The sequence below is a fragment of the Eubalaena glacialis genome, chromosome 1, assembly GCF_028564815.1.
Source record: "Eubalaena glacialis isolate mEubGla1 chromosome 1, mEubGla1.1.hap2.+ XY, whole genome shotgun sequence".
NCBI classification, from domain to species: Eukaryota; Metazoa; Chordata; class Mammalia; order Artiodactyla; family Balaenidae; genus Eubalaena; species Eubalaena glacialis.
The window spans coordinates 229,148,882-229,174,967 of NC_083716.1; the positions used below are offsets into that span (position 1 = coordinate 229,148,882).

General features: G+C 38.2%; 1 protein-coding gene across 2 annotated transcripts in view; it reads left to right on the top strand.

Moving 5' to 3' along the window:
• COL4A3 (collagen type IV alpha 3 chain) overlaps nucleotides 1–26,086 on the top strand; it is a 142,238-nt gene that overhangs the window by 75,483 nt on the left and 40,669 nt on the right. Inside the window, exons 13-29 of one of the 2 annotated variants that reach the window (XM_061187974.1) lie at nucleotides 1,360–1,401; nucleotides 1,610–1,687; nucleotides 3,629–3,691; nucleotides 4,062–4,121; nucleotides 5,086–5,130; nucleotides 5,404–5,457; nucleotides 6,360–6,401; nucleotides 8,182–8,266; nucleotides 9,707–9,742; nucleotides 11,354–11,518; nucleotides 15,171–15,263; nucleotides 15,765–15,860; nucleotides 18,928–18,998; nucleotides 19,793–19,975; nucleotides 21,880–22,048; nucleotides 24,146–24,238; nucleotides 24,836–24,937. In XM_061187974.1, coding sequence (XP_061043957.1) covers nucleotides 1,360–1,401; nucleotides 1,610–1,687; nucleotides 3,629–3,691; nucleotides 4,062–4,121; nucleotides 5,086–5,130; nucleotides 5,404–5,457; nucleotides 6,360–6,401; nucleotides 8,182–8,266; nucleotides 9,707–9,742; nucleotides 11,354–11,518; nucleotides 15,171–15,263; nucleotides 15,765–15,860; nucleotides 18,928–18,998; nucleotides 19,793–19,975; nucleotides 21,880–22,048; nucleotides 24,146–24,238; nucleotides 24,836–24,937 — 1,477 coding nt within the window. The remainder of the gene's footprint in view (nucleotides 1–1,359; nucleotides 1,402–1,609; nucleotides 1,688–3,628; nucleotides 3,692–4,061; nucleotides 4,122–5,085; nucleotides 5,131–5,403; nucleotides 5,458–6,359; nucleotides 6,402–8,181; nucleotides 8,267–9,706; nucleotides 9,743–11,353; nucleotides 11,519–15,170; nucleotides 15,264–15,764; nucleotides 15,861–18,927; nucleotides 18,999–19,792; nucleotides 19,976–21,879; nucleotides 22,049–24,145; nucleotides 24,239–24,835; nucleotides 24,938–26,086) is intronic. The other variant, XM_061187981.1, reaches the window with a different exon arrangement.

Here is a 26,086-nt window from a genome sequence, read left to right on the forward strand (position 1 = left end):
AAAAAACTTTTTCTTCTATCTTCTTAGGTTCAGTGACTGGGTTAACTGTAGGAAGAAAGCCTGATTTCATATGCATGTGGAGACCTCACAGAAATGAAATGAAAACCCCAAAGAGGCAGTCAGACCCAGAGGCTTGTATACCATTTTAACAAAGGGTGATAAATTTGTGGAGGAGTGACAGGACAAAGGAAAAGGGTTTTGAGCTTCTAGGGGCAGTAGATTGTGGAAAGGTCAATATATGGGGGAAACTAATGGAAGATAAGTGTTATTTCAGTAACGTTTGTTTATGCAGACTTAAGTTAGTGTTGTCTCCAGTGATGAGTTGCCTTCTCTTCCTGGTACAGGAGAGGGGAGGGTGACACCTTCACAAAGGGAAATGTATGCCCTGTCTTGAGGCAGATGGGGGAGAGCAAGGAACTTTTTCTGCATTTGCTCTTTCTCACTTGCCTTCAGCTCAAAATAATTCTTCTGCCAAAGTGGTATATTTTGGGGTGGCTTATTCTGATCCCCTTCATTATCTTAAGTAAGAAAATGTTGAGCAAGGCTGAGCCCCACCAGGAAATTACTTACTCTCAGATAGCCTTTGTGTGTAGGGTACTTCCCAAGGTGCTTTCACATTTATTACTTCATTGATGTGTGTACACACACACACACACACACACACGTGCACGCACATACATACCCTGTGAGATGAATAGGTTCAGGTTAAATGAATCATCAAATAGTAATTGGCAGAGCTGAGGTTTAACGTCTTTTGACTCCTCATCTTGAGCTTTTCTCTACAGCTTGTGGCCTAATTGGGGGAAAATCTGCAAACTCAAGAGCAGAAAAGCAAAGAGACATTGGTTGAAATGATAGATTACTGAAGAGAGATGATTCACATTAGACTTATCTCATGTCACTAACTTACTAGTGAAGTCAGGTTGCTTGAATTCTATTCTTAGTTCTCTATTAAGTTTTGAATTTCAGAATCCTGAAGATCAGCTACACATCCCTCTTATTTTTAAGATGGGGAAACTAGGGCATCAGGAAGTTACCAGCCAGAGGAAGCAAAATTGGCTGGTGGCTGAGCCAGAAAAATGTCCTCCGAGCTGGGTTCCTTCCCCTGCCCCACACCATCTCATGTTATCACTTGCCCTATTAAGTAAATCCCTTAAGCTTTCTGCACTTCAAAAATCTCTACTTTTAAAAGAAACATGTTGCCACTCCACTCCAAGAAATAGCTAAAATAACTTTTACAATACTAACATTACAGTTAAAATATAAATGTTCAATTATAAACATTGAACCTTAATGGGTTTAGACTATACATTCATGTTCATTTTTTAAAAACTAATTTGGTTTTGTCTTTTCTTACAGGGTCACATGGGCGATAAAGTGATAGGACAAAAAGGAGAGCGGGTAATTTAAATTCTGTGGTTTATTTGTGGGCAAGATATTTTAAGTTCCCGAGCAATCAACTTACACAATTTATTCCCTAAGTCACACTGAAACAAAAGTATTTCCTGTGTCTCAGGTTTCATTTGCTTCATCTTCTTAGGTAAGAACTAAAGAGGAACTGTAGATCTCTCAAGCTTAGTTTTTTATTCCTGAGTGTATTTGTCTTTAGGGTATGAAAGGATTAACAGGACCGCCCGGACCACCAGGAACAGTTATCGTGACACTAACCGGCCTGGTTAACAGAACGGTAACTCTTCAATTTTATTATTAGGGTTGCGCCTTCCCCTTTCTGGGATGAGGTCCTTTGATCCCTTACCTCCTTTATAAGCTCTGTCACCTAAGCCCAGCTCAGCCAACCTGGGCCTCTGGATTTTATTCCTTCTCCATCTTTTACTCGAGAACTAGAAAACATGAAATGGGGAAGATACAAGGCAAGCCACTTCCAACATTCTTGAAGGAAGAGCCTAGATCTAATTTTGCTCACCCATTATCCCCATCCCTCTCCTTGTTCCTAACATAGGGTGGGTATACGGTGAGTATTTTTGAATAAACAGTAGCAAAATGGTGTGAGGCTCTGATGCAATTGGATAGTAATGACCTAAAGATAAGGGTAGAGCAATATCATAATCAAATGGGACCTTTTTACCCTGCCGTCATAACCCCAAGGCAACGTGGCCCCCACTCCTCTCCAAGGACACTGTGACTCGTTATTTTGACATTATCATGTGCTTTTTGCTCCCACATTGGGGTAGCTAGAAGGACCAGAGGATGGAATTGAATCAAATGCCCAGAAGAAGTGCATCACAACATCATACACCAATCCTAGACACCAGGTTGATCCTGGAATGTCTGGGAGGGGGAATCGGGAGTGAGGGGGAAGCTGACAATTTTCTTGTGGATTAACTAAGAAATAAACATAAATCATCCTTCTCCTTTAAACTTATGATTAATTGTTTTTAATAATAGCTTGATTGCAATATAATTCACATACCATAATTTTCACCCTTTTAAAGAATAAAATTCATGGGTTTTAATTGTATTTAACAACATTATTGAGATATAATTCACATGCCATAAAATTCACTTATATAGTGTACAATTCAGTGGCTATTAGTATATTCATAGAGTTGTGCAGCTATAACCATATGCAATTTTAGAACATTTTCATCACCCCCAAAAGAAATCCCTTAATCATCTCTTTCCAATATAATTAATTTTTAATGATAGAAATTTTCAAAACAAAACTAGAAGAGTTAAAACAGAACATGAAAAAAAAAACCAAAAAAAAAAACAGAACATGGTGAAGTTTTATATGGCCAAAATAATAACTCTCATTGAAGACTGGAAAAAAATTGGCTGAGGAGAATAACTGAACTTTTCAGAATTAATCTACAAAAGTATATTTAATAAAGTCTAAAGCTTTATTGGCTGAAAATTGATGGGAAAAAATCTTATTTTGACAAAATCAAGATCTGGAAGATTTGACCCAGGGGACAAAATTGAGTTATTTATAAAAATGATGCCCTCAGGAGGACACTCACATTGGGAAAAAATTGTTTTTGAAAATTATATTTTCACAATATGTGAATAAAATGTGATAAGGGCAAAACAAACCTAACTAATGAATTCAATCCTCGTTGTAACATTTACTCAGAAAATAGTTGATCTCAGTGAAAATAATTTCAGTATATTAAAAATGAAAGTAAAATACATTAGAAATGATCTAATTGTGCTTATAGAAAACAGATTCAAGAATTAAATTAGTTTAATACAGTTTGATCTAAAGGATACTTTAATTTTTTTTTAAAAAAAGAAAAGGTTATAAAAAGGATATATTGTACAGCACAGGGAATAGAGCCGATATTTTATAGTAACTATAAAAGGAGTATAATTATAAAAATCTGGAATCACTACATTGTACACCTGAAACTAATATAATATTGTAAATCAACTATACATCAGTTTAAAAAATAAATAAAATATAGCACACAAAAAGTTTGTATATTGTTTCAGGGTGTTCCCAGGTATAAAATTCAAAATGTGAAAAATGATAATGTGGTGTGTTAACAGGAGGTATATAAGTAGCTTGAAAATCCAATCCATTGAACAGATAGAGGACTTTTCCAAGTATAGTCAATAATATCTTGTTTGATCTGTTTGTAATGACCTTAACTTGTTTTTGTGACAGGACCTCAAGGGGGAGAAGGGAGACCAGGGAGCCGTGGGCCAGTCTGGACGCCCTGGACCCTCAGTAGGTCACTAAGAATCACGTTGTTCCCTTGAAACAAAAAGTAGAACCTTAGAGCATATTTTGACGTATGATCTACCTTTAAATCTTAATATTAGCTAAAGCATGATAGTATTTTACTGCAGAGATCGTAAATACTAGAATTATTTTATGGCCACTTCTAGCTGAAATCCCTGCACTGTTTTACATGCACCCAATGGCACCCATCTTATGATTTATCTTCAGCATCTGTTTTAAAATTAATATTCATAAATAAGATGTCCTTTTTAGATAACCCACCATTTCAAAAATTTCAACAGAAGGGAAAAGTTAATAAAAATAAATGTAAGTCAAAAATCAATAATTTACAAAACTTGACCTCTCATTAATACAGGGGCCACCTGGAGAATCTTACAGATCAGAAAGAGGTGCTCCTGGAGAACCAGGCCCACAGGTGAGTTTGGAAATTCAGTGTCATGTGCAGCCTAGATTAGTAAGTACTCAGGACTCTTGAGGTCGTGAATATAAGGTGCTTAACTCAAACTAGCTTAGATTTTTTAAACTTTTTTAAAAAATTTGGGAGGTAGAATTTATTTGTTCAAGTGAGAATTTCAAGGCTAAAACAAACTTCAAGGACTTCTGAACCTGAAATGAAATGGGCAGGACTCTGTCCATTTCACTTCTGCTCCTCTCTGTATATCAGCCTCATCCTCTTCTTTGACAAACGATCTTCATCCATATAGGGGGTGATGCGTAAAAAAAGAGGAGGATGTAGAAGCAACAGAGGCTCACTCTCCCACCCAGCTCTATTTTGCAAAGATTTAAACACATATATTGTTTAAAAACTCTAAAAATTATACACTGGGAAAAGTATATTTTTTTCTAAGAAAAAATATTCAACTAATATGATTTTTAATTTTATCATGGAGAGTAAACACCATAATAGTTAATCCCAAAAGCCCTGTCTGTTTGAATGCTGCAAAATACCTTTTATACATATATTTAAATATAGGCACATCTGGAGTTCAGGGAATTGCCAACATCGCAAATGAACAGACTGTGAACGCCTCCCTCTTTCTGGATTTTCCTGTTCGATTCTCTGCTCAGTGCTTCCTTGATTTTCCTTCTAAGCTTTGATGGGTAGTGTTAACTCGAGTTTAAGCTTAGCTCTTAATATCCTCTCCTTTTTCCAATGACCCTCCCTAATTTCCCATTCTGACTGGCTTCTGCCTTCTCTGGCAAGAGAAGGTCATCACCTGTTCTGTGATTAATAGTTTTTCCTTTTAATAAGTGGGGAAAACCTCAGTCAGGCTTTCTTGCCTAAGGTCAAGAGATGATCATATCATTTAAGTTTTTCATGTTTATTGAAATTACCCATATTTATTAAGTTACGTGTTTTTGTTTTGTTTTTGTTTTAGGGAAAGCCTGGAAAAGATGGTGCCCCCGGTTTCCCTGGCACTGAGGTAAAGACGTGACTTGGCCCATTAATATAGTGAAAGTGTCAGTCCTATTAGACAAAGAAGGGTTTTTGAGAGTCACTAAGTAGTTCTAAGCAACAAAAAGCATATAGCTTTTAAAAATTACGTTTGAGAATCATAGTGTCACACCCTCACTGTGGAGAGAGGTCATCTGAGCACATTTTTTTTCCAAAAAGGAGTTTAAAGCATTTTGCTTCCTACAGAAGAAATTGATTATCAATGTGTCTTCTGACCTACGCACTTTGCTGTTCTCCTTAGGGAGCCAAAGGCAGCAAGGGTTTCCCTGGGTTAAGGGGCGAAGATGGCATTAAGGTAATTCCCTTCCTAACATGTATCTTCAGCTTTTTTAATTGGTTGGGTTTGGTCACCCTTTCCCCACACGTCCTGAAACTCGGTACAAGGAATTGCAATTAGAGCTCACTAAAACATCTTAGCATATTTGTTAAGAAGAAACAAGAGATGTGGCAACTATATTTGAATACTTGAGCGGGAGAGATGTTAAACCTGTTCTGTGTAGTAGAAGCTGACTTAGGACGAGTGAGATTTCAGCTCCCCACGAGGAAGAAGCTGGAAAGGACCTGCGATTGGAGGAAGTTTCAGGTCATCAGAGGTCAAGGGTAGGCTGGTCCCCTGAGTCTCAACCTGAGTCAGGATGTACTGAAAGGTCATCATCAGTTAACTGTGGACCGTATTCCACATCATTGTTTCTGACAACACGTTACAGATTTTTTCAAATAGTTTTCATATGTAGGTATATATGCAGATTCAAGGTTTTTATCCTGTGTTAATATCGCTTCCAGTAGAATTCTGGAATGCCCTCTTGAGTAGGTAAGAAAGGAGGTTGATTATAGCTGGGACACTGGGAATTGCCTACAACCCACAGCCTGGTTTCCCTGTGCCTCTAGTCTGGGTGGGAACAGGGGAGCATGCAATGATGCAAACATCCTTTGAAGGGAGTGATGTGGAAGAAACCTGGAGAACAATAGCCACTTCTTCCAGACCTTGTAGATAAGATTCTCGACTCAGATATGGCCCTCCAGGAAGATAATCAAAAGTAGTATCCCTTTCATGTTAACTTGGTTTGTACATTTCATAGAAATAACATCAATTTTAGCATAGATTTGTTTAACTGTGCATTTTGGTTTCTAAGTATACCTAACATGTAAATACTTCTGATTAATGTGCTCATAATTTGTAACTGTCTTTCAACCTAGGGGTGGAAAGGAGACATGGGCCCTCCAGGATTTCGTGGTCCAGTAAGTGTAATTAAAGACCATTTTAATGTCATGTTTGATCAAGTCTTTCAAAATATCAAGGAAATTTTGAATCAGTGTCTCTTATTGACTGCTATGATAGAGATTATAGTATTTACCTTTTTATCAAACCGGGGCAAAAAAAATAGCTGTTGTCATTATTTGTCCATTTGATAATGGACAAGTATTTTTATTTGGTCCTACTTGGTCCCTGGAATGCACTGGCAATGCCCATCCTGGGCTGTAGAGAAGAAAACCTTTGTCTAATCAGGCCTGGCCCAAGGTAAGTAATCCCTTGCCCTTAAGTAGGGTAGGAAGGCAGCAGAGCAGGACAGCTTGGGCACCGGGGGGGCCTTCTCCAGCTGGGCCCCATTAAGACAGCCCTGCACCGGGAGGCAGCAGAAGCTCAGCCCTGGGTTTAATACAGGACCAGCAAAAACCAATGACCCCGGCCCAGGCTCCTTAGTGGCAGGTGTTTCCCCTCCCCGGCGTGGACATGGATTTGATGTCTGTCAGCTCCTGACTGCAGGGTGGCTACATTTTATATACTGACTCTGTAGCTTAAGGAGATGAGTGAAAAAGACCCAGGCTCTGAGTTCTGGTATCTTCCTTTCCTACCTCCAAAGACAGTGGTTCTCGCATTCAGTGTGACTGTGCAGGTGTGACAGAAAGCTCCTCCATGGTGGCAAAGGAGTCACTGGGGGCGTGTGTGTGTGTGTGTGTGTTATTACAAACGCAGTTCTCAGACCCTTCAGGCTAAGTAAGTCAACTCGGTAACCGGAGGAGGGTCCCAGAAATCAGCCTCTTTACACTACAGGCAAATGATTCAGATGGCAAGTAATCCCAAGATACTTTTAAGGGGTTGCTGGGAAAATAAAAGAGGCTATTTTGTGAAGGTACTTACTTGGAAGGTACTCACGTGTCTTTATGGATTTTATGATGGAGGAGATTATTACATTATTATTACTATTATTAGTAGTAATTCTTTTTTGTGATTTTATACTGCTTAACCACAAAGCTCTAGTTACCTATTCTTTAAACAAGTCAATGAACTAATTGGCCCCATGCAGCATATGAAAACACTAAGTTTTTCAAAAACTTTTATATTTCCATCTTCTTTTCTCATGCTCAATTCCACATAACTCTGCAGCTTCTGCTAACTCCGGAGGAAGTTCTGCTTTGGAAGTAGATGGTTAAGGAGACCAGCAGTAGGTCCGCTGATCGCTTCAGAAATACGTAATAGTCCTGAGTCCTTGGACTGAGGAAACCTTTGTCTGAAGGTCAACAGTGTCCTGAAATTTAAAGAAACAATCAATAAAGTATTTTTGATGTGTAGGTCCCAATATACTTTGAAATAAATTTAGTCCTCAGGACAAGCATTTTTAAAAAGTGAAATAGAATAGAATAAAAAATATCAGAGTTGATCATATGTTGTAAGAAGTCACTATTTTGTGAAACTTTAATTTCTGTATACATAGTCACACATTTATAGATATGTATATGTACATTTAAATGTGTGTATGTGATTTGGGCCACATCATAAAATGTATTTCTAATTGAAAGCCCATGAAATATATGATATCATGATACCAGATTAACTTGTATTTTTAAATGTATCCATCCCATATACTTAACTGCCATATCCTTCTAACACATAAACCTATGAATTCAGGAAAATAAGGAAAGTATCATTTTAGCCAAAAAAGAAATTGAAGTAATTGCATTTGGCGAGCTGTCCGTAAATAGCTGTCTTTTTTCTTTATTAATTTCTTTTTCCTTTAAGACAGAATATTATGATGCATACCAGGAAAAGGGAGATGAAGGAATTCCAGGCCCACCAGGGCCCAAGGGAGCTCCTGGCCCACAGGGTGAGAATAAATTTCTTCCTAAAGCATTTGCTGATCATTCCATGTCTTTCTTTCAAGGCAAAATGTATAGCATGTGTTTACAGACCCAGAATTGGCAAGAGGAGAAGGGAGGTCTCCTAATGTTCATAGGTGGTGATATTTTTTGGTGTTTCCTAATTTTCCTATTTTCATAAGAAAATTCCATAGGTGGTATACAGTAGAAGGTAACTGAATTATCTTTGTGTAGGAAAGCATAATGTTCAAGTCTGGTAGGAAGACACAAACATGGCTGGAGAGCAGGAGGAGGGAGTGTCCGAAACCAGCAATCTCAGTGGGATACAAAAGAGAAAATGGAGCCCCTGAAGAGCTATAATTTGAGCAAATCCACACAAATAGTGACAAGAAGGAACTGAAGTCCTGGTTTTCTGACTTCCAGCACCATGAATTAAAGTCACATTTACTTATGTTCTATCCATTTTGATAGATTGCAAAGATCTTGGCTAGTAGCTCTTACCTCTTACTACACATTAAAATCCCCAGGAACTGCTAAATAAGACCCATGTCCAGGTCCCACCCCTGTGATTCTGATTTCATTGCCTGGAGGAGGGCCCTGGATACTGGCAGATCGTAAAAGCTCCCCAGATTAATTCTAATGTGCAACAGGATTAAGAACCACTGATCTAGGAAAATTATTGATATAAATAAGATTTCAAAAAAGAATTTTATTTAAGAGAGGTAAAAGTCTCAGTGTACTTAAACAAATGGACAGATAAGTATTAGACATAGATTTTTAAAACTCTGATAAGCTTACTATAAATCACTCATATACATCAAAGAATTAGAGCCCTACGCAGTGTTACAGCTACAAGCGATCTGAGATGGATCCAGACCAAACTCATATTCTTGCCAATTCCAGCTATTTGATATTCTGGCATCTGAATCATCCCAGCAAAATACCAAACACAGAGCAGACTCTTAGGAAGTATCTTGTTGAATTATTTGAAGATGATAAAGTAGCATGATTTACTTTTTTAAAAAAATTGAAGTATAGTTGATTTACAATATCATATTGGTTTCAGGTTACAACATAGTGATTCAATATTTTTGTAGATTATACTCCATGTAAAGTTATTACAAAAAATGGCTATATTTCTCTCTGCTGTACCATATATCCTTGCTGCTTATTTATTTTATACATAGTAGTTCATGTCCCTTATCCCCTACCCCTGTCTCTCTTCCCTCCCCCCTTTTGAGTGCTAGACATCTAAGATGAACTTAGTTTCTTCTTTACAATTTGTTTAAATGAGGGAAGTTTTCTCATATTTACCTATGTGAGAGTGGAGAAAAAGTATGAAAAATGTATTATTATATTATTATTATATTGTCATCCAAGATTTCAATAACAGGGGGAGGGGATATTTACATCTTTGTAAACAATTAATTGCTACTATGTATTCACAGGTCCCAGTGGTCCCCCCGGAGTCCCTGGAAGTCCTGGTACGTACATGTTTCTCAGGATACCAATACAAACGCTATTAAACGGAAAACACACTTCCCTCTAGTGAGTCTACAGTATTTACATAAGACAAATGTTTCATTAATTGATATACAAGTGTTTCCAACTTCTTAATCATTACCTTTGTGACCTGCAGGGGAAAAGGGAGTGGAAACTGACACAAAGTAATATAGAAATGCTCTTTTTTACTTCTCAGTAGTTTTAACTAAGTGTAAGACAGTAACTTCGGTGTACGCAGCCGAAGGCTTGAAACTCAGAAGAGGCACAAAGCTAGAAAAACAATAATTTTATGGCAACTAGGCTGCTTAAAATGATAGTTTTCATAGTGTATCACAAGTTGCCTAAAGACACATAAATTGCAGCTTTTGTGTAAAGTTTTAATTTTTAACATATATTGTTTGTGGTTCATAGACAATTCTGTGAAGTGGAAAAATATCCGTGAGTCATTAGAGTGGTTGCCTCTTGAGAGAGGAAGAAGAATAGGATCAAGGATGGTTAAAGATTAACCACAGTAGCCTCAGTTATAACTGTCATACTGTAATGTGTCATTTTGTAAAGGAGACAATACTAAGAACAAAATAGCAAAGATTTGGTAAGCCCTGCCATTGATTATATTTTTCTCTGTACTATGCTGTATATTTAAACTATTTCATAATTTTGAAAATGAATTAAAATTAAACAGATTGAAGAACTACATGTATATTATAATCCTATTGCAAAAGAAAAAGATAAATGGATAAATATTATGTGTACTTGCATATGCGTGGAAAAATATATACTAAACTCTTAACAGCAGGTATTTCTTGAAGTTGAAATGATGCAAAAGGGGATTTTAAAGGTCTGACCAAATATTAAGAAAGACTTCCTTCCAAGTAATGAATAGAATGGTTTAAAAAGCCAGCAAGTGAAAATTTAAAAGCTCTAAAACAGATGTCAATCCGAAGGATTATTAGCCTTTAGGCCAAAATCTTCATGCTCAATGATCAGAAATAATCGGATATTACCCCCACTGGTTTCTCAGCAGAGATTCTTAACTATGAGGCAGAGATTTGAGACTGCCCTTCTCACATCCGGGTCATTTTAGGAGGGACAGAGGAAGGGGGTTTTGTATCACCTGGCATGGCTTCTCCCCCAGGAGATGCCTGCCTCCCCCAGGGTACCCTTTAATATAACTAAGACGATTGGCAAGATTAAAGTCCAATTACAATTTTCTCTCTTTCTCATTTGAGACACTGAAAGATAGGCATCTTCTAGTCTCTAATAAAAAAAATTTATAAAATAACATATACTGAAGAATTTCTCCTGAAGTCCTTTTGAATCAAGAGACTACAGTGCATCCCAACCTCTGTTTCAGCCCCTTGTAATAAGTCACGTAAATTACCTTGTTGGAATGGAATGGTCTGAGCTCTGCTGTATTGTGATAGTTTAACAGGGCCACAGATAAGGGACATCAGATAATTCACTTTTATATGCTCTATATACTTTTCAATTGTACAACTTTTATAAGAATATATCACTTTTTGCAATTGAAAAACAAACGTATATTAATCAGGGAAACATTTAAAAAACAATAAATGATTATTTTCTCCAAGGGTCATCAAGGCCTGGCCTCCAAGGACCCCCTGGAGTACCAGGAGTAAAAGGAAGTAAAGGGGAGCGAGGACCCCCAGGAAAGAACGCAACGGGTCTTCCCGGGTCCCCTGGCTGTCCTGGTTCACCAGGCCCTACAGGGTTGCCAGGACCTCCAGGACCACCAGGTAAAGATGCCCTTTTGCATATGTTGCCCGGTGACAGAGATGTGCCCATCAGGGGCGATGAACCTTACACGCAGCTTGGCCATCAGTGTGGACCGTGGGAGTTATCTTTCCACTGGAGTTTCATTTTATTAGCTATCTGTGGAAGCAGCTACGGTGGCAGGACTACTTTGCAAGCGCAGCCCAGTGTTAGCCTGAGTTCCCACAGAGGGTGGAGCAGGAGGCAGGGACAAGGGGAGGGAAGCAGGGAAGGAAGGACCATTATCAAGTTGGCCTAGGCCAAGTACAACTGCTCATTCAGTCCCTGGAGACTATCTTTCAAGAAGCTGTATAACTTTGTCTCAGGATAATCTTTCCTGGGGGGACAAAGAGGCAAGAATTTCCCCACCAGCCGCTATTTCGCATGGGTCAAAGTTGTGCCCCACAGGACAGGACTAACACCCTACCATAACCACCCACATCCCCCCACAGACACACACTTCCAGGCTGTGTTGGCATGGCTCCTGGGGCAGCCCATGGCTTGTCATCAACAGGGAAGCCCCAGGACAGGAGGCTAGAGGTGTGCAACATGGACCAAGGCAAGATGCTGCCAGGCAAAGTGGGTCAGAAACCACAGAGCTGCAGCCCAGAGGCTCTGAAGTGGTACCTGGAAGTTCTGATGAAGTTATCCTTTTCTCTCCACCCCCTGATAGAGCCACTTAGCATTCTGTGTGTGGCTGATAGGTATATAGAACCTCAGGAACATACAGATCGCTCTATATATTTTAAAATGCCTTTCCTGGCAGGTTTCTGCGAGGTCTTGTGTTTTATACCCAACCCTCCTACTAGCCTTAAGAATCTTCCATGTGTCAGTGATCTTTTTAAGAAAGGAAGAAATATTATTTATAGACAATATAATTATAACCATAGAAAATTAAAAAGAATAATCTGGAAAACTCTTAGTTTCAGTTAAGTGTCTAGTTATATGAGCAATATTAAAAATAGAGGGAGTTCCCTGGTGTTCTAGTAGTTAGGATTCGGCACTTTCACTGCCGTGGCCCGGGTTCAATCCCTGGTCGGGGAACTAAGATCCCAGAAGCAGCGCATCACGGCCTAAATAAATAAATATATATATATATAAATAAATAAAAGCTTTCCTTTAGGCTAACAACAATCTAAGAAATTATCCTATTAATAGAAGACAATGTCTAAGAACAAGCTGTTAAGCTATGGAGTGGATCTATGTGGAAAACTAAGCAAAACAAAACTCAACAAAAATACTTTACTGTATATCAGGGATTTGAACAACTTCTAGCCCTCCAAGTCTTTTTCCAGGTGTAGGTTTTGTGTCCTCATTTTATCGATGACAAGCCTGATATGCACAGCTCACGAAGCTCAGGAACGTTCAAATCAGGATCTGGCCCACAGGCACCTGCAGTGGAGCAGCTCCCTCTCCAAAGGCACCATGCTCCCTCGCCCTTCAGAGACTGTTCTTGTTTCTTACCCTTTCTTCTCTAAGCAACACCTATCTGTCCTTCCTGTTGGAGCTTCAAAGTCCTGCAGAAAGTTTTCACTGAGCCCACCTCCCTCTTATAACACTCAAGTTTATCCTGATCATAGAATTTTCCACATTGCTTGTCTGAGTCAGTTTCCCCTGTAAGACTCAAAGCTCATTGAGGTCAGGGAGTGTCTCATTTACTCTTTGAAGCCCAGCATACAGCATGGGGGCTGGAACATTGGAGGTACTCAAATATTTGTTGAATTAAATATGAAATGAATATGAAAATGTGTAAGTATCTACAAATGTATAAATGTAAAAGTATACATGAGTCTACGTTAAGTATAAAAGTGCCATAATATTTTACTTTTTTTTCTATTTTTTAAATTCAGTTTGTTTTATTGAAGTATAATTGATGTACAACATTATATTAGTTTCAGGGGTACAACATATTGATTCAATATTTGTATATATTATGAAATGATCATCACAGTGTCTAGTTAGTGTCTGTCACCATACGTAGTTACAATTTTTCTCTTGTGATGAGAACTTCTAAGACCTATTCTCTTAGCAACTTTCAAATATGCAATACAGTATTATTAACTATAGTTACCATGCTGTATATTTCATCCCTATGATGTATTTGTTTTATAAGTGGAAGTAGATTTTACTGTTCAGAGATAACTACCCATTCAACTTAAAGATACAGATAACTGGATCACAAAATAAGCATTCTTTTCATAATGGAACAGACATAATATAACACATACGTATTCCATCCAAATTAAATGTTTCCACTGTTACCTGTTGCTCTGAAATTTGGGGAAGCTATAGGTACTGTTTGTACATATTTAGTTTCATCAGCATTGCCTTCAACCTATATTGGAAATGGCAAGACCAAAAACTAGATCATAGAACACAACAATTTGAGAGAATTAACTATTGACTGTACCATTATAATAGCAGATGTATATGGAAGACTGGGAACAGCTTTCTTGAAAAGCTGCTTTAAGAATGACAAACTCTACCATATGATCCAATAATCCCGCTCCTGGGCATATATCCAGAAAAGATGAAAACTCTAATTCGAAAAGATATATGCACCCCAATGTTCATAGCAGCCCTATTTACAATAGCCAAGACAAGGAAGCAACCTAAATGTCCATTGACAGATGAATGGATAAAGAAGTTATATATATATATATATATATATATATATATATATATATATATATAGGAATATTACCCAGCCATAAAAAATAATTCAATAATGCCATTTGCAGCAATATGGATGGACCTAGAGATTATCATACAAGTGAAGTAAGTCAGACAGAGAAAGACAAATATCATATGATATCACTTATATGTGGAATCTAAAAAAATGATACAAATGAACTTATTTATAAAACAGAAATAGACTCACAGACATAGAAAACAAACTTACAGTTACCAAAGGGGAAAGTAGGGGGTGAGGGATGAATTGGGAATTTGGGATTCACAGATACACACTACCATATATAAAACAGATAAACAACAAGGACCTACTGTATAGCACAGGGAACTATATTCAATATCTTGTAATAACTTATAATGGAAAAGAATCTGAAGAATATATATATACATATATATATAAAACTGAATCACTTTGCTATACACCTGAAACATTGTAAATCACCTATACTTCAATAAAAAAATTTTTTTTTAAAGAATGACAAACTCTGTTGATGTGCGTAAGCAATGAGGAGAAAACAGATGATGCCCAAGTCAGAATCCATTTTTGCACTCAGTATAGATGAAACATCTACAATCTGTCAGGAAAATACAATGTATCGGAGATACACAGAAGAATGAGATCTGACCTTTTGCCTAACGATGCTAAAGGGATAGTCTTGGAATAATTGAAAACAACTGAATAAGATAGCATGGGTTGATCATGTGCCAATAAATACCATCTACTGAGCTTTCAAAGAACCACTGCTTCCTCATTAAAAATATCACATGTGTAACGTGAAAGGAAAAGCTGGTCAGTCTTTTCAGTTGCGACAACCTTCACAAGACTCAGCTTCCAAAACAGAGATGGGGAAATGCATATAAAATAAAAACATTACTAAAACACTTGCTAATTGAAGAAAATACTTAAAGAAATAAAAAACTATCTTTGGTGTTTTCTCTTTGTAGGTGGTATTGTTTTTCGCAGAGGTCCACCTGGAGACGGTGGACTTCCAGGCCATACAGGGTCTCCAGGAATCCCAGGAGTCGATGGGCCCAAAGGTTGGTTCAATCAGTGATGTTTCTCTACTAGCGTAAGCCATTCTCATCATCTTTATTATCACTGATTTTATATTTCCCTGAGACAACAATGACCCCAAAATAGCAGACAGTCAGAGACAGCTTCTTTTCCAAAAGGATTACCTAACGGTATTTACTTATCTGGAAATGAATCATTTATTTAGCACCTGTGCAATAAATCATTGGCTCTTCCTAGAATGTGGGTTGTAGCCTGCACTCAAGGAGAGAAACACTGAAATAGTAAATATTTAATACTAGGCCCTTGGGATTTCCTCTCTCAGAACACAGAAAATAAGCTCAGATAAAGTAAGCAGATATAATAGATGAATGATGTTTTTATTAATATGTACAATGTCCCAAATGATTTTCACTACATGAAAAAAATTTTTAGATGGAACAAATGATCGTGTGGTTGGAAAATATCTGTCCTTTCTAAGGACTCGGCATGGGTTTGTGAGTGATGCAAGTGTGTTCTCATTGCAGGGGAGCCAGGCCTTTTGTGCACACAGTGTCCTTGTGTCCCGGGGCCTCCAGGCCCCCCAGGATTGCCGGGGTTAGATGGCGTAAAAGGATTCCCAGGTACAGACAATTTGCACACAAGTATCTTTTCAAGTACCGAAAGGGTTGATTCATTGGGCAGGAAAAAAAGGCATCAGACTGCTAGATGTCAAGATGTGGTTTATATGAATTTGGAGGGAGACTTTCAAAAACACACTCTGTTCACATAAAGTAAGCCAAAAATCCCATAAAAGCTGGCATTTCCCCTTATTCCGTCTTAGTTGCTGAACTCTAGCAAACCACTGTGTTATCCAGGAATTGTAAACTCACATTTCTACAGGGGACCAGCTGGTAACTCGGAGGAGTGAAGCAGCCATACCAAACACACACCACTTTTTTCTTCCATAAAGAAATAAGCCCCTGGGACTTCCCTGGCAGTCCAGTGGTTAAGACTCTGGGCTTCCACTGCAGGGGGTGAGGGTTCGATCCCTGGTAGGGGAATTAAGATCCTGCAGGCTGAGAGACGTGGCCAAAAAAAAAAAATGAAAGAAACTCTCTTCCATTCTTTTTTTCAAGAGACATGACCCTTCTCAGTCTAATTTTTCATGTCCCCCCTTTTGATATCATCATGGGCACATGCACTATTTCACATTATTCTTAACCGTACAAGCACGATAACAAAGTCCACCAATGGCCCCAGTGCCGGGGAAGATAAGGAGTGGTGAGGACTGCAGTAAACTGCAGGGGCTACGCAGTAAATGGGAAGGTGCCATCAGGCACTCAACTCCAGCCTTTGTTACTTGGGAGCCTTTTAGGCTCTGTGCTAATAAATCTTCCAATTTTTCATGGGAAGAATAAAATTGGGATTTTTTACCTGAAATCTCATGTTTTAAAAAAATATTAGCCGTCAACTTTTGAAGGAAAAAACATTTCATAGGCCAATATCCTGCGGACTAAATAAAGCATATGTCACTTCCCTTGTCGACCTCTGTGCCAGACCAGGACTCTCCACCTCAGCACTGTTGCTCCAGGCTGTCTCTGCCTCTGCTCTCCTACCTTCCCCTTCCCTGGTCATAGAAATGACCATGGACAAAGCCTTGAAGTAGAAAAAGGCTCTATTTTATTAGTTGGGTTCCTCTGCCCTTGTGCCACACTGCTGGCTACCCAGGGCCTTCACGTGGTATCACACACCATCTAGGTTCTGCCATTAGCACCTTGGTCTATAGACACCATCCTCAAATGATTTCTCATTAACTAATAAGAGCTCTCAAGTTACAGAGCCCTTGCTCAGTGCGCTAGGCATGGTTCTAGATGTCTTCTGTGCCTCCATCCCTTATTCCTCATGTCAACCCTAGAGCTAAGTGTTACATTAACCCCATTTAACAGATGAGGAAGCTGAGGTATCAGATGACATAGCTAATAAGTGGTAGAGCCTGACTCCAGTCCAGACACTCTCCTCTGGAGACATGCTCCCGCCTTCTACACTGGCACCCCTTAATTGCTATACCAGGCGCTGCCCTTTGAGCCAAGTTAATCCAAAGCTCTCTACCTTTGGAGCTAAGAGCTAAAAGCTCTACCTTTGGAGATAAGAGCATGTTTGCATGTTACCACCATCCAGTAGACATTTGCATTGACACAGGGTTTTCGGGGAGGCTTGGTCTCAGTCCAAAGAAGAAAGGCTCATGGTGGCAGCTACGAGCACTGTGGCCAGCCAGTAGAGGACATGCATTAGGGCAGGGATCCTTTGTCATCCTCAAATCCTACCCACTTCTTCATGAAGGCCTTAGTTACTTTGCAGTCACTGCCCCCTGACTCCCTGAGACAAGCCTGACAGGAAAGGATGGGGCAAAGAACAGGGGGAAGTGTTTTTCATACAGCTCCTATTTGACGCCCAAGTCTCTGGGGGAAATGTTAAAACACAAACTAAAAGGAAGGGAGGAAGGCAAAGAACAAAAGGAAAGCCATCATAATTTTCCTACATCCCCAGAGTGATCTCTGGCCCAAGGCTAGTGATGCAGGCGGGCAGCTCACTGCTGCTAACCAACCAGTCGCATTGCTGTATTTTCCTTGGTTTTCCTACATTTGAGGTACTACAGGTATAGCTCAAAGAGATACATAAGCAGTAAAACTGTTTGGATTACTTTACAAAAAATTCTCCTGGCTTAAATCTTGCAAAAAAAAAAATCTGAATAAACATTTGTTAATAAACTGACCTGAGATCCATCCAAAAGATCCTCTAAAGGGATCCTCTTTACAGAGATATTTAAATAGAGGAAGTATAAAATAATACAGTAAAATGCAATTTGGCAACCGATATACAAAGCCTCAGAAAGATTTGTACCTGTTTGGACCTGCAGTTACACTTTTAGCAATTTATTGTAAAGGAAATCATTGGATAAACTTGCAGAACTAAATATCCAGAGGTATTTATCATAGCATTGTTTACAACAACTAAAGTTGAATAAGACAATCTAAATGTCTAAAAATAGCTGTTAGCTGAATGAATGATGGTTCACCCATACAATAGGCTACCATGCAACCATTTAAAGGGAAGCTATAAGTCCATATTTATTGACATATGTACAGTGTGATTCCAAAAAAGTGTATTATGAGTCCTATGCATTTATGGATATAAAATTTTATGAGTAATGCACATGAAAATTTTAGCAAATACTGTCTTCTGGTGGTAGATTTATGTGTGATTTTTTTTTTGAATTTTATTTTATTTTATTTTTATACAGCAGGTTCTTATTAGTTATCTATTTTATACATATTAGTGTATATATGTCAATTCCAGTCTCCCAATTCATCACACCACCACCGCCCCCGTATGTGTGATTTTTATTCTCTTCTTTCTGTATAATTGTTTTTTACAATGAACACCCATTACTTTTATCATTAGAAGAAATAAATGTGTCTCCTTAAAATTATAAAGACAAGAATTTCAGGAAGCTAAAATTTAAGAGTTCTTGTTTTGAATGTTATCTCTTATTCCAGTTATTTACTCCCATTCTTACCTTGCACTGTGTGTTTTAATAAAGAAATTTTCTTTCTTCAGAAGAAAACATCCTATTTTCTTCACGTACTGCATTACCCTGGCTATTCAGAGTTTGTGTTCAATGTATACTTAATAATTTACTGCTTTCAGGAAGACAAGGGGCAGCTGGCATTAAAGGAATCCCAGGGTCCCCAGGAAGCGCTGGTCTTCCAGGATTTCCAGTAAGATTTCATGGTTTTAAAGCTTTATTTAGTTTCAATTTGGAAAATGGAGCACTCTGGAAATATGGTTGCACCCCATATAGGTTGTCAGTTTGGTGCCTGGCAAGGAGCACTTAATAGTAAAGCACTTAGTAGATACTTGTTGATTGAATGAATAAATGAATGATGTGCGAAAGAATAAGTGAATGAATTAATGAATTTATAATCATTTCAAATGGTATCAGAGACAAAGCTGATCAGTGGCTGCCTGGGGCTGCGGTTGGGAACAGGGATGGACTGCAAATAGATTTGAGGGAATTTGGAGGAGCGGTGGAAACGTCTTAACACTGGATTGTGGTGATCGTGGCATGAATGTGTAAATTTACTAAAAATCATTTAATTGTATTCTTACAAAAGATTCATTTTATAATATGTAAATTATACATTAATAAAGTTGTTAAAAAATTAAAATCAGAAAGTTATACTTGGATAAATATATTTAAATCAAATTATCCATAGATGCATATTGAAATTTACCAATATTCTAACATAATCTGAATTATGATGAAGGTTGTATCATATTGAATTATATTATTGTATATATATTGCATTGAATTGCACTAATTGAATTTTTTTTATAGTTTTGAAAGAAAAAATAAAGCCAAAAAGCTTGAAATTTTACTTGTGGGCCAAAGAAAGGGTCTGGAAAAAAAAATCATGTTCATTAAAATTGAAAAGTTCTTATTGACATTTTTTAATATTGACACAAGAACTGTACCCAAATGCAAGGTAGACTCATTTTTGTACCACCCTAGGGATTCCCGGGTGCTCAGGGTCACCCAGGACTTAAAGGAGAAAAAGGTGAAGCATCTCAGCCAGAGAGACAAGTGGGTGCCCCAGGGGATCCAGGGCTCCGAGGACATCCTGGAAGAAAGGGCTTGGATGGAATTCCTGGAACTCCGGGAGTAAAAGGATTACCAGGACCTAAGGGAGAACCGGTTGGTATCTAGCAACTTTTTTCAAATTACCCTCCCTCTGAATGAAGGGCTCTAAAGTTAAGACATCAGATGATTTCTTTTCAAAAAATTGTTGACCATTCAGCACAGTTCATCCCTCTAACTGCAGGATGAGGCATCTTCAAATGAGCAGTAATAACCCGAACAAATATTTATAGTATTTTGACAAAATAAATGGCACTCCATGGTTTTTTTAGCCCATAGAAAATTCTACATTGATAATGACCTTGTTTCATACACAAGTTACAATTCCACATTTGTATCAAATGAGTTTATAGGGAAGTTCAGAAAATGATTAATAATGGGAAGTTTTAGTCAACATTTTGGGGACAATGTTCATTCTTTTAAGTAAAAATAAATGCATAAGAGGACAGAATATTTAGGGTTTGTCATTTGGGTAAATGTTTTGTCATTTACCATATTTAAGTTTATATAATTCTGTCTCTTTTCATGGGATGGAATCTCTCACATGTTCAAGTGAGAGGTTCCTACCAGGATCTTTTTTTTTTTTTAACATCTTTATTGGAGTATAATTGCTTTACAATGGTGTGTTAGTTTCTGCTTTATAACACAGGGAATCAGCTATACATATACATATATCCTCGTATCTCCTCCCTCTTGCGACTCGCACCGAGCTGATCTCCCTGTGCTATGCGGCTGCTTCCCACTAGCTATCTAGTTTACATTTGGTAGTATATATAAGTCCATGCCACTCTCTCACTTCGTCCCCAGAATCTATTTTTAAATGTCATAGAGGCAGAGGCTGAGAACCTATCGCATGTATCTGAGAAGTTTGCAAGGCATGCTGCCCAGCCTGTTTTATGAAATACCAGTTTCGCCCAGGGTTAATCAGTGTCGTCCAATACAAAGGGTTTCACCTCAAGCAGAGAAACTTGTCAAACAAATTTAAAGATTCATTCACAGACCCTTTAATATGGGAATATGAATAGTGAGTCCCCAGGTTGTGGATATGATATGCAGACTTTCCTAAACCTTTTAACTACAAAACGCTTTTTGAGTGGAAGCAGCTAGCAGGGCCAATGTTTCGGACTCTCCTTGGCAAACTGTCAGCTGCCCCTCCAGAGTGGCAGTTATGCTTAAAGAGGGCTGGAGTCTGGAACTCTTTTGGTCTAGTATCACTAGATGCTCACGTGATGCTCCCATTTGCATCGCCCTAATTTTTTTTATTAGTTCTGGTAAAGAAGTCCCAGAAAGTAAGAGAAAATCAAGGAACTGATTTGAGTCTTACACCCTGCAATTATAAAAGAAGGATTACTCAGTCCCCCATTGACACTAAACAATGAAAAATCCAGTCAAATTTATTATTTGGGGCCATGTTGGAGAAGAAGGGGAACTTTGATTATTTTGTCAAATTCAACTTCTTTTAAATAAACAACTCATTTTCAAAGTGACAGACTATGAAATTAACAACAGAAAAAGATATTTTATAAGAAAAAACTTACTATAGATAGAGTATCTCCTTTATAATGAAAATACCTGGTGAAAAACCAATCAAATTAAAGTTTGCTGTACTGGTTTTATTTTAGAAATGTGCCAGTAACATGAATGTCACCTCTAATGCCATTTGAGTTGTTGGCCAATTTGAGCTAAGTTTTTGGGGCTGTTGTCATATGTGGCATCCCATTGTAGGACACCTCAAGTGGGACTCAACAGAGTTAATGAAATGTTGGTGGATTCCAAAGGGCAAAACAACAGACATCATTCAGTGCTCTTATTTTAGGAACAATGCCCTTCAGGTAACAACTGCTTTTTAATTCAAGATCTTCTCCATGACAACCTAACTGGTATTCATATTGATGGTGAGGTTAGCCTGTGTAAAGGGATACTAGATGAATCACTATCCAAACATATTTCTATTGATACAGGCCCTGAGTGGGGAGAAGGGGGACCAGGGTCTTCCAGGGGATCCTGGCATCCCTGGGTCCCCAGGACCTGCAGGACCGGCTGGACCATCCGACTATGGACCTTGGGGAGAGCCTGGTCCAAAGGGCACCCAAGGACTTCCTGGAGCCCCTGGACCACCTGGAGAAGCCGGTTGGTTAGTTTTCTTTCCAGTCCTGTTTTCCTGTGGAGTGGGTTGATGGTTCCTAGCGCTAGTGAAGCTCCCTCAAGACTAATGAACGTATAGAAACATGCTTCTAGTAAATAGACAATGTCAACTTGTAGACACTGGGAAATATCATGTAGGATATGGTAGAGATCATCCTCTTTTTCCCTGTTACTGAGCAGTACAGCTGAAATTTCCTAGGAATAGTCTATATCCATTACTGATATAAATACACGGAGTGAATAGATCCTAAGAGATGAGTGGAAGTTAGCTACGATAAACAAAGGGAAGGCAAAAACCTACAGGATTGATCTTGAGAAGCCTCTTCCTGGGCCCAGGGCCCACTCATGTTATTGCAAATTTGTTCTTTTTGATTCATAACCTCATAAATGGTTTCTAAATAAAACTTCAGAATATCTAAGACAAATGAAGAAAAGTTGTCTTGATAATAAAGTCCCGTTAATTTTGGGATCCACGTATACTGAACGTGGTTGCGGGATTCAGGAGGGATCTGATCCTCAATGTTTATCCGTGGTGGAGAACATGGCGAAACATGAGAATTTCATGTTACTGACAGTGTTAAACAAATAATGCTACCATGGTCGGTTTTTACTTCTAAAATCACTTTAGAGACCCAAAAAACCACTGGTCTCCAAATCTTTTTATAGCATCCCTCACCAGGAATAAAATCTTGAGTGCAGTATCCCCAGTAGTATTCACATACAGGTGACCCTCAAATAACACGGGAGTTAGGACGGGCAACCCTCTACGTGTATAACTTAGAGTCAGCCCTCCTATGTGTGGTTCCTCCGTATGTGTAGTTCATGTAGTACTCTAGTATTTACTACTGAAAAAATCCGCAAATGAGTGAACCCTCGTGGTTCAAACTCGTGTTGTTCAAAGGTCACCAGTATATTATAAATTGTATGCATGCATTTCTGTCCACACACATATGTAAAGCTTATTTTGTGATTATTCATACATGGGTATTTTTTTCTGCACCTTACCTTTGAGGCTGCTCTTCTAATCCAGGGATTGGCAAACCATGGCAGACCACAGTCTCAATCCAGCCCACCTCCTACTCATGTATAGTTCCCAAGCTAAGAATGGTTTTTATATTTTTAAATGATTGGAAAAAAAAAACTTTTGAATAATATTTTGTGACACGTAAAAATTATATAAAATTCAAGTTTCAGTGTCTATATAGTTGCATTGGCACACAGCTATGCTCATTTATTTACAGATTGTTCCTGGCTACTCTCACACTAGGATAACGGAGTTGAGTAATTGCAACGGAGAACCACCTGGGCCATAAAGTCTAAATTATTTACTATCTGGTCCTTTACTAAAAAAGTTTACTCAACCCTCTTCTAATCCATCTTCAAATCTTCTTCTGTTCTTTCTAAATGTGAATTTTTAGTGAAGGACTCCACTGTCATAAAATATATTATTACCAAATTTTCCCCATCACATTACTGTAAACTTATTCTTTCTATAAATATATGAATATATGGACAATACTGATCACTAACATGTTTTTAATATTGGCCACTGTGGTCAGAATGTTATCTCAAATCTTTACCAGTGAGGCGGGCATTATTTTCTTGACACATGAGGAACTTAGGTTAAAAAACATGCCCAAGCTCACAGAGCTTACAAAGAGCAGGGCCCAGATTCAAGCCCAGATCAACTTGTTAGGCCTCACTTCATGTTTTGTCCAATAAACCATACTGCCTTCCTGTGAAAACTAGTCACCCAATAAAGAAATACCCTACTAGTATTCACCAGCAGTTAGGCTGAATTCCATATTATCAATATTTTAAAAAATAGGCTCTCTTTTAATAGACCAGCATGTTGGGCTCTTAATTAAAACAAGGCTTAGACAATAGTAGATGCTTATATATATTTGTCAGTGGAATTTCTATGAGCTGGTCATCTTTAAGCCAGTTTTGAGGCCTATGGAAGCAGATTATTTTTTATATTCCTTAGGGTATGTTTATGAACCCTTATAATTGTGTTTTTCCCTTCTGAAGAAAGAAACACTTCAATATGCACGCCAGTCTTATGATGCATATTTTCTTAAGGTCCTAAGGGAGAAATCGGTGTTTTGACACCAGTTCCAGGGCCCCCAGGACCTCCTGGGCCCCCAGGCCGTGCTGGCCCCCAAGGTCCACCTGGTGAGTATCGCTTTGCCACATCTGGTACATGACATCAGAGGGCACCCTGACTCTCCCATTATAAGGAAAGCATATAGTCACTGGCTCCAAAAAAAGAGTGCAGGCCAGAAGGGACAAGCCAACAGACAGGAGGCTTGCTGTTGTCCTTTGAGGTTATCCAGATTATTCCTGTTAGTACTTCTGATTCCAAAACAGAATCTATACAGTTACTTAAGAGGAATTGGAATGCAGAACAATCTTCATGGATTTTTGGTGGAGGAGCAAGGAATGTGGGCTGGTGTTTAATCAGGACAGTTCCCACAGCTTCTTCATTTGAAAACTTAACTTCTTTGCCAACATCATCTAAAACTTAACTTTGCATTGATGGAGGGAGACATATAGTTCAAGATATCGAGAATATTTCTTTTTAGGAGTTAAATTATATTTTCAAAATTATTTGCACCTCCTAATGATTAGCTCATTGCATAGAAATGGGGAGGGAGGTGGGGTTATTATTTCTTAATTTCCAAAAAGATCTGGGATGACCCAGAAACAAACATTTTGTTTTAAGGCAAGATAAAGGGAAGGTGCTGATGTAAATGTATGCATGTTTTTAAGGTATCCCTGGATCCACAGGAAAATGTGATCTGGGTCTTCCTGGGCCTGATGGTGAACCAGGAATTCCAGGAATCGGATTCCCTGGGCCTCCTGGACCTAAGGGTAAATTTTTAAAAAATTTTTAAACATAAGGTTCATTGTATATTTATATAATATAAATACGTATAATGAATACTATAAGAAATATCCATTAAATCCTTTAAAATGATGTTTTCCACCAGTCTTAAATGGGAAAAAAACCTTACAATAATTTTAGCGAAAAAGGCAGAATTCACATTGATTTATGCAATCTCATCGCAGTCATATTTTTTAAAGTACATAGAAAACACCGTAAGGAAATTCGCTAAAATGGTAATAGTGATTCTTCTTGATTGTGGGATTATAAGGAATTTATTCTTCTTAATAAATGCCTGTACTTTGTACATTTACACATTTCTTCACCTTATACATTTCTTTTATAATAAAAAAAAAAGAACTGTTAAATCACAGATAGCTGATCTCCCTATATACTCCCAAATAAATTATGGAAGTTATTTTCCTTTAGAGAAAAATGCTGTTTCTCATCAAAGCGGAAAACACTCCAAAGAAATCCAGATGCTAAGAACTCAAACAGTAACCTGAGGCTCCCTCCTGACAAATACATCAAAGTCCTGTCCAGGATGACATATGAGTAATCTCAGTCCCTGGGATGTCCCATAGAACTTCAGATTTTATGATAATTTCATGTTTGTTTCAGTATTGTTTAAAGTGCTTATCCAAATATAATCCATTTTTTGGTGCTTCATCTCTTACATTAATATGTCAGCAATGTTTATCACACATCAGTTCTGCCCAAATATAGGAATATTGATCTCAATTTATGAGTATTTGAAATAGAAAACATAATCACATGGTCCCACATGGTCTCACATGGTCCCAAGAATGGCTTTGACTCCAGTTTCTTAGATTTCTTCCCAGTGATCTTGAAGTAATGCAACCTGGCCCATGTTTTAGCTAAGTGCTTCGTGGACCCTGCCTTGAGAAATTGCATCCTAGCTTGTAACCCTATGGATTTGCCTTCTGGAAGGAGACTGTAAACTATGGGAAACAGAACTAGCATAGGGGCTTCTTGAAAGTGGAGATTCAGAATTTCCCAGTTGAACCTAATGAATCCCATGAAATAACTGTGAATTTAAAATTGGTCAAATTAGGGACTTCCCTGGTCGTCCGGGGGTAAGACTCTGTGCTTCCAATGCAGGGGGCCCGGGTTCT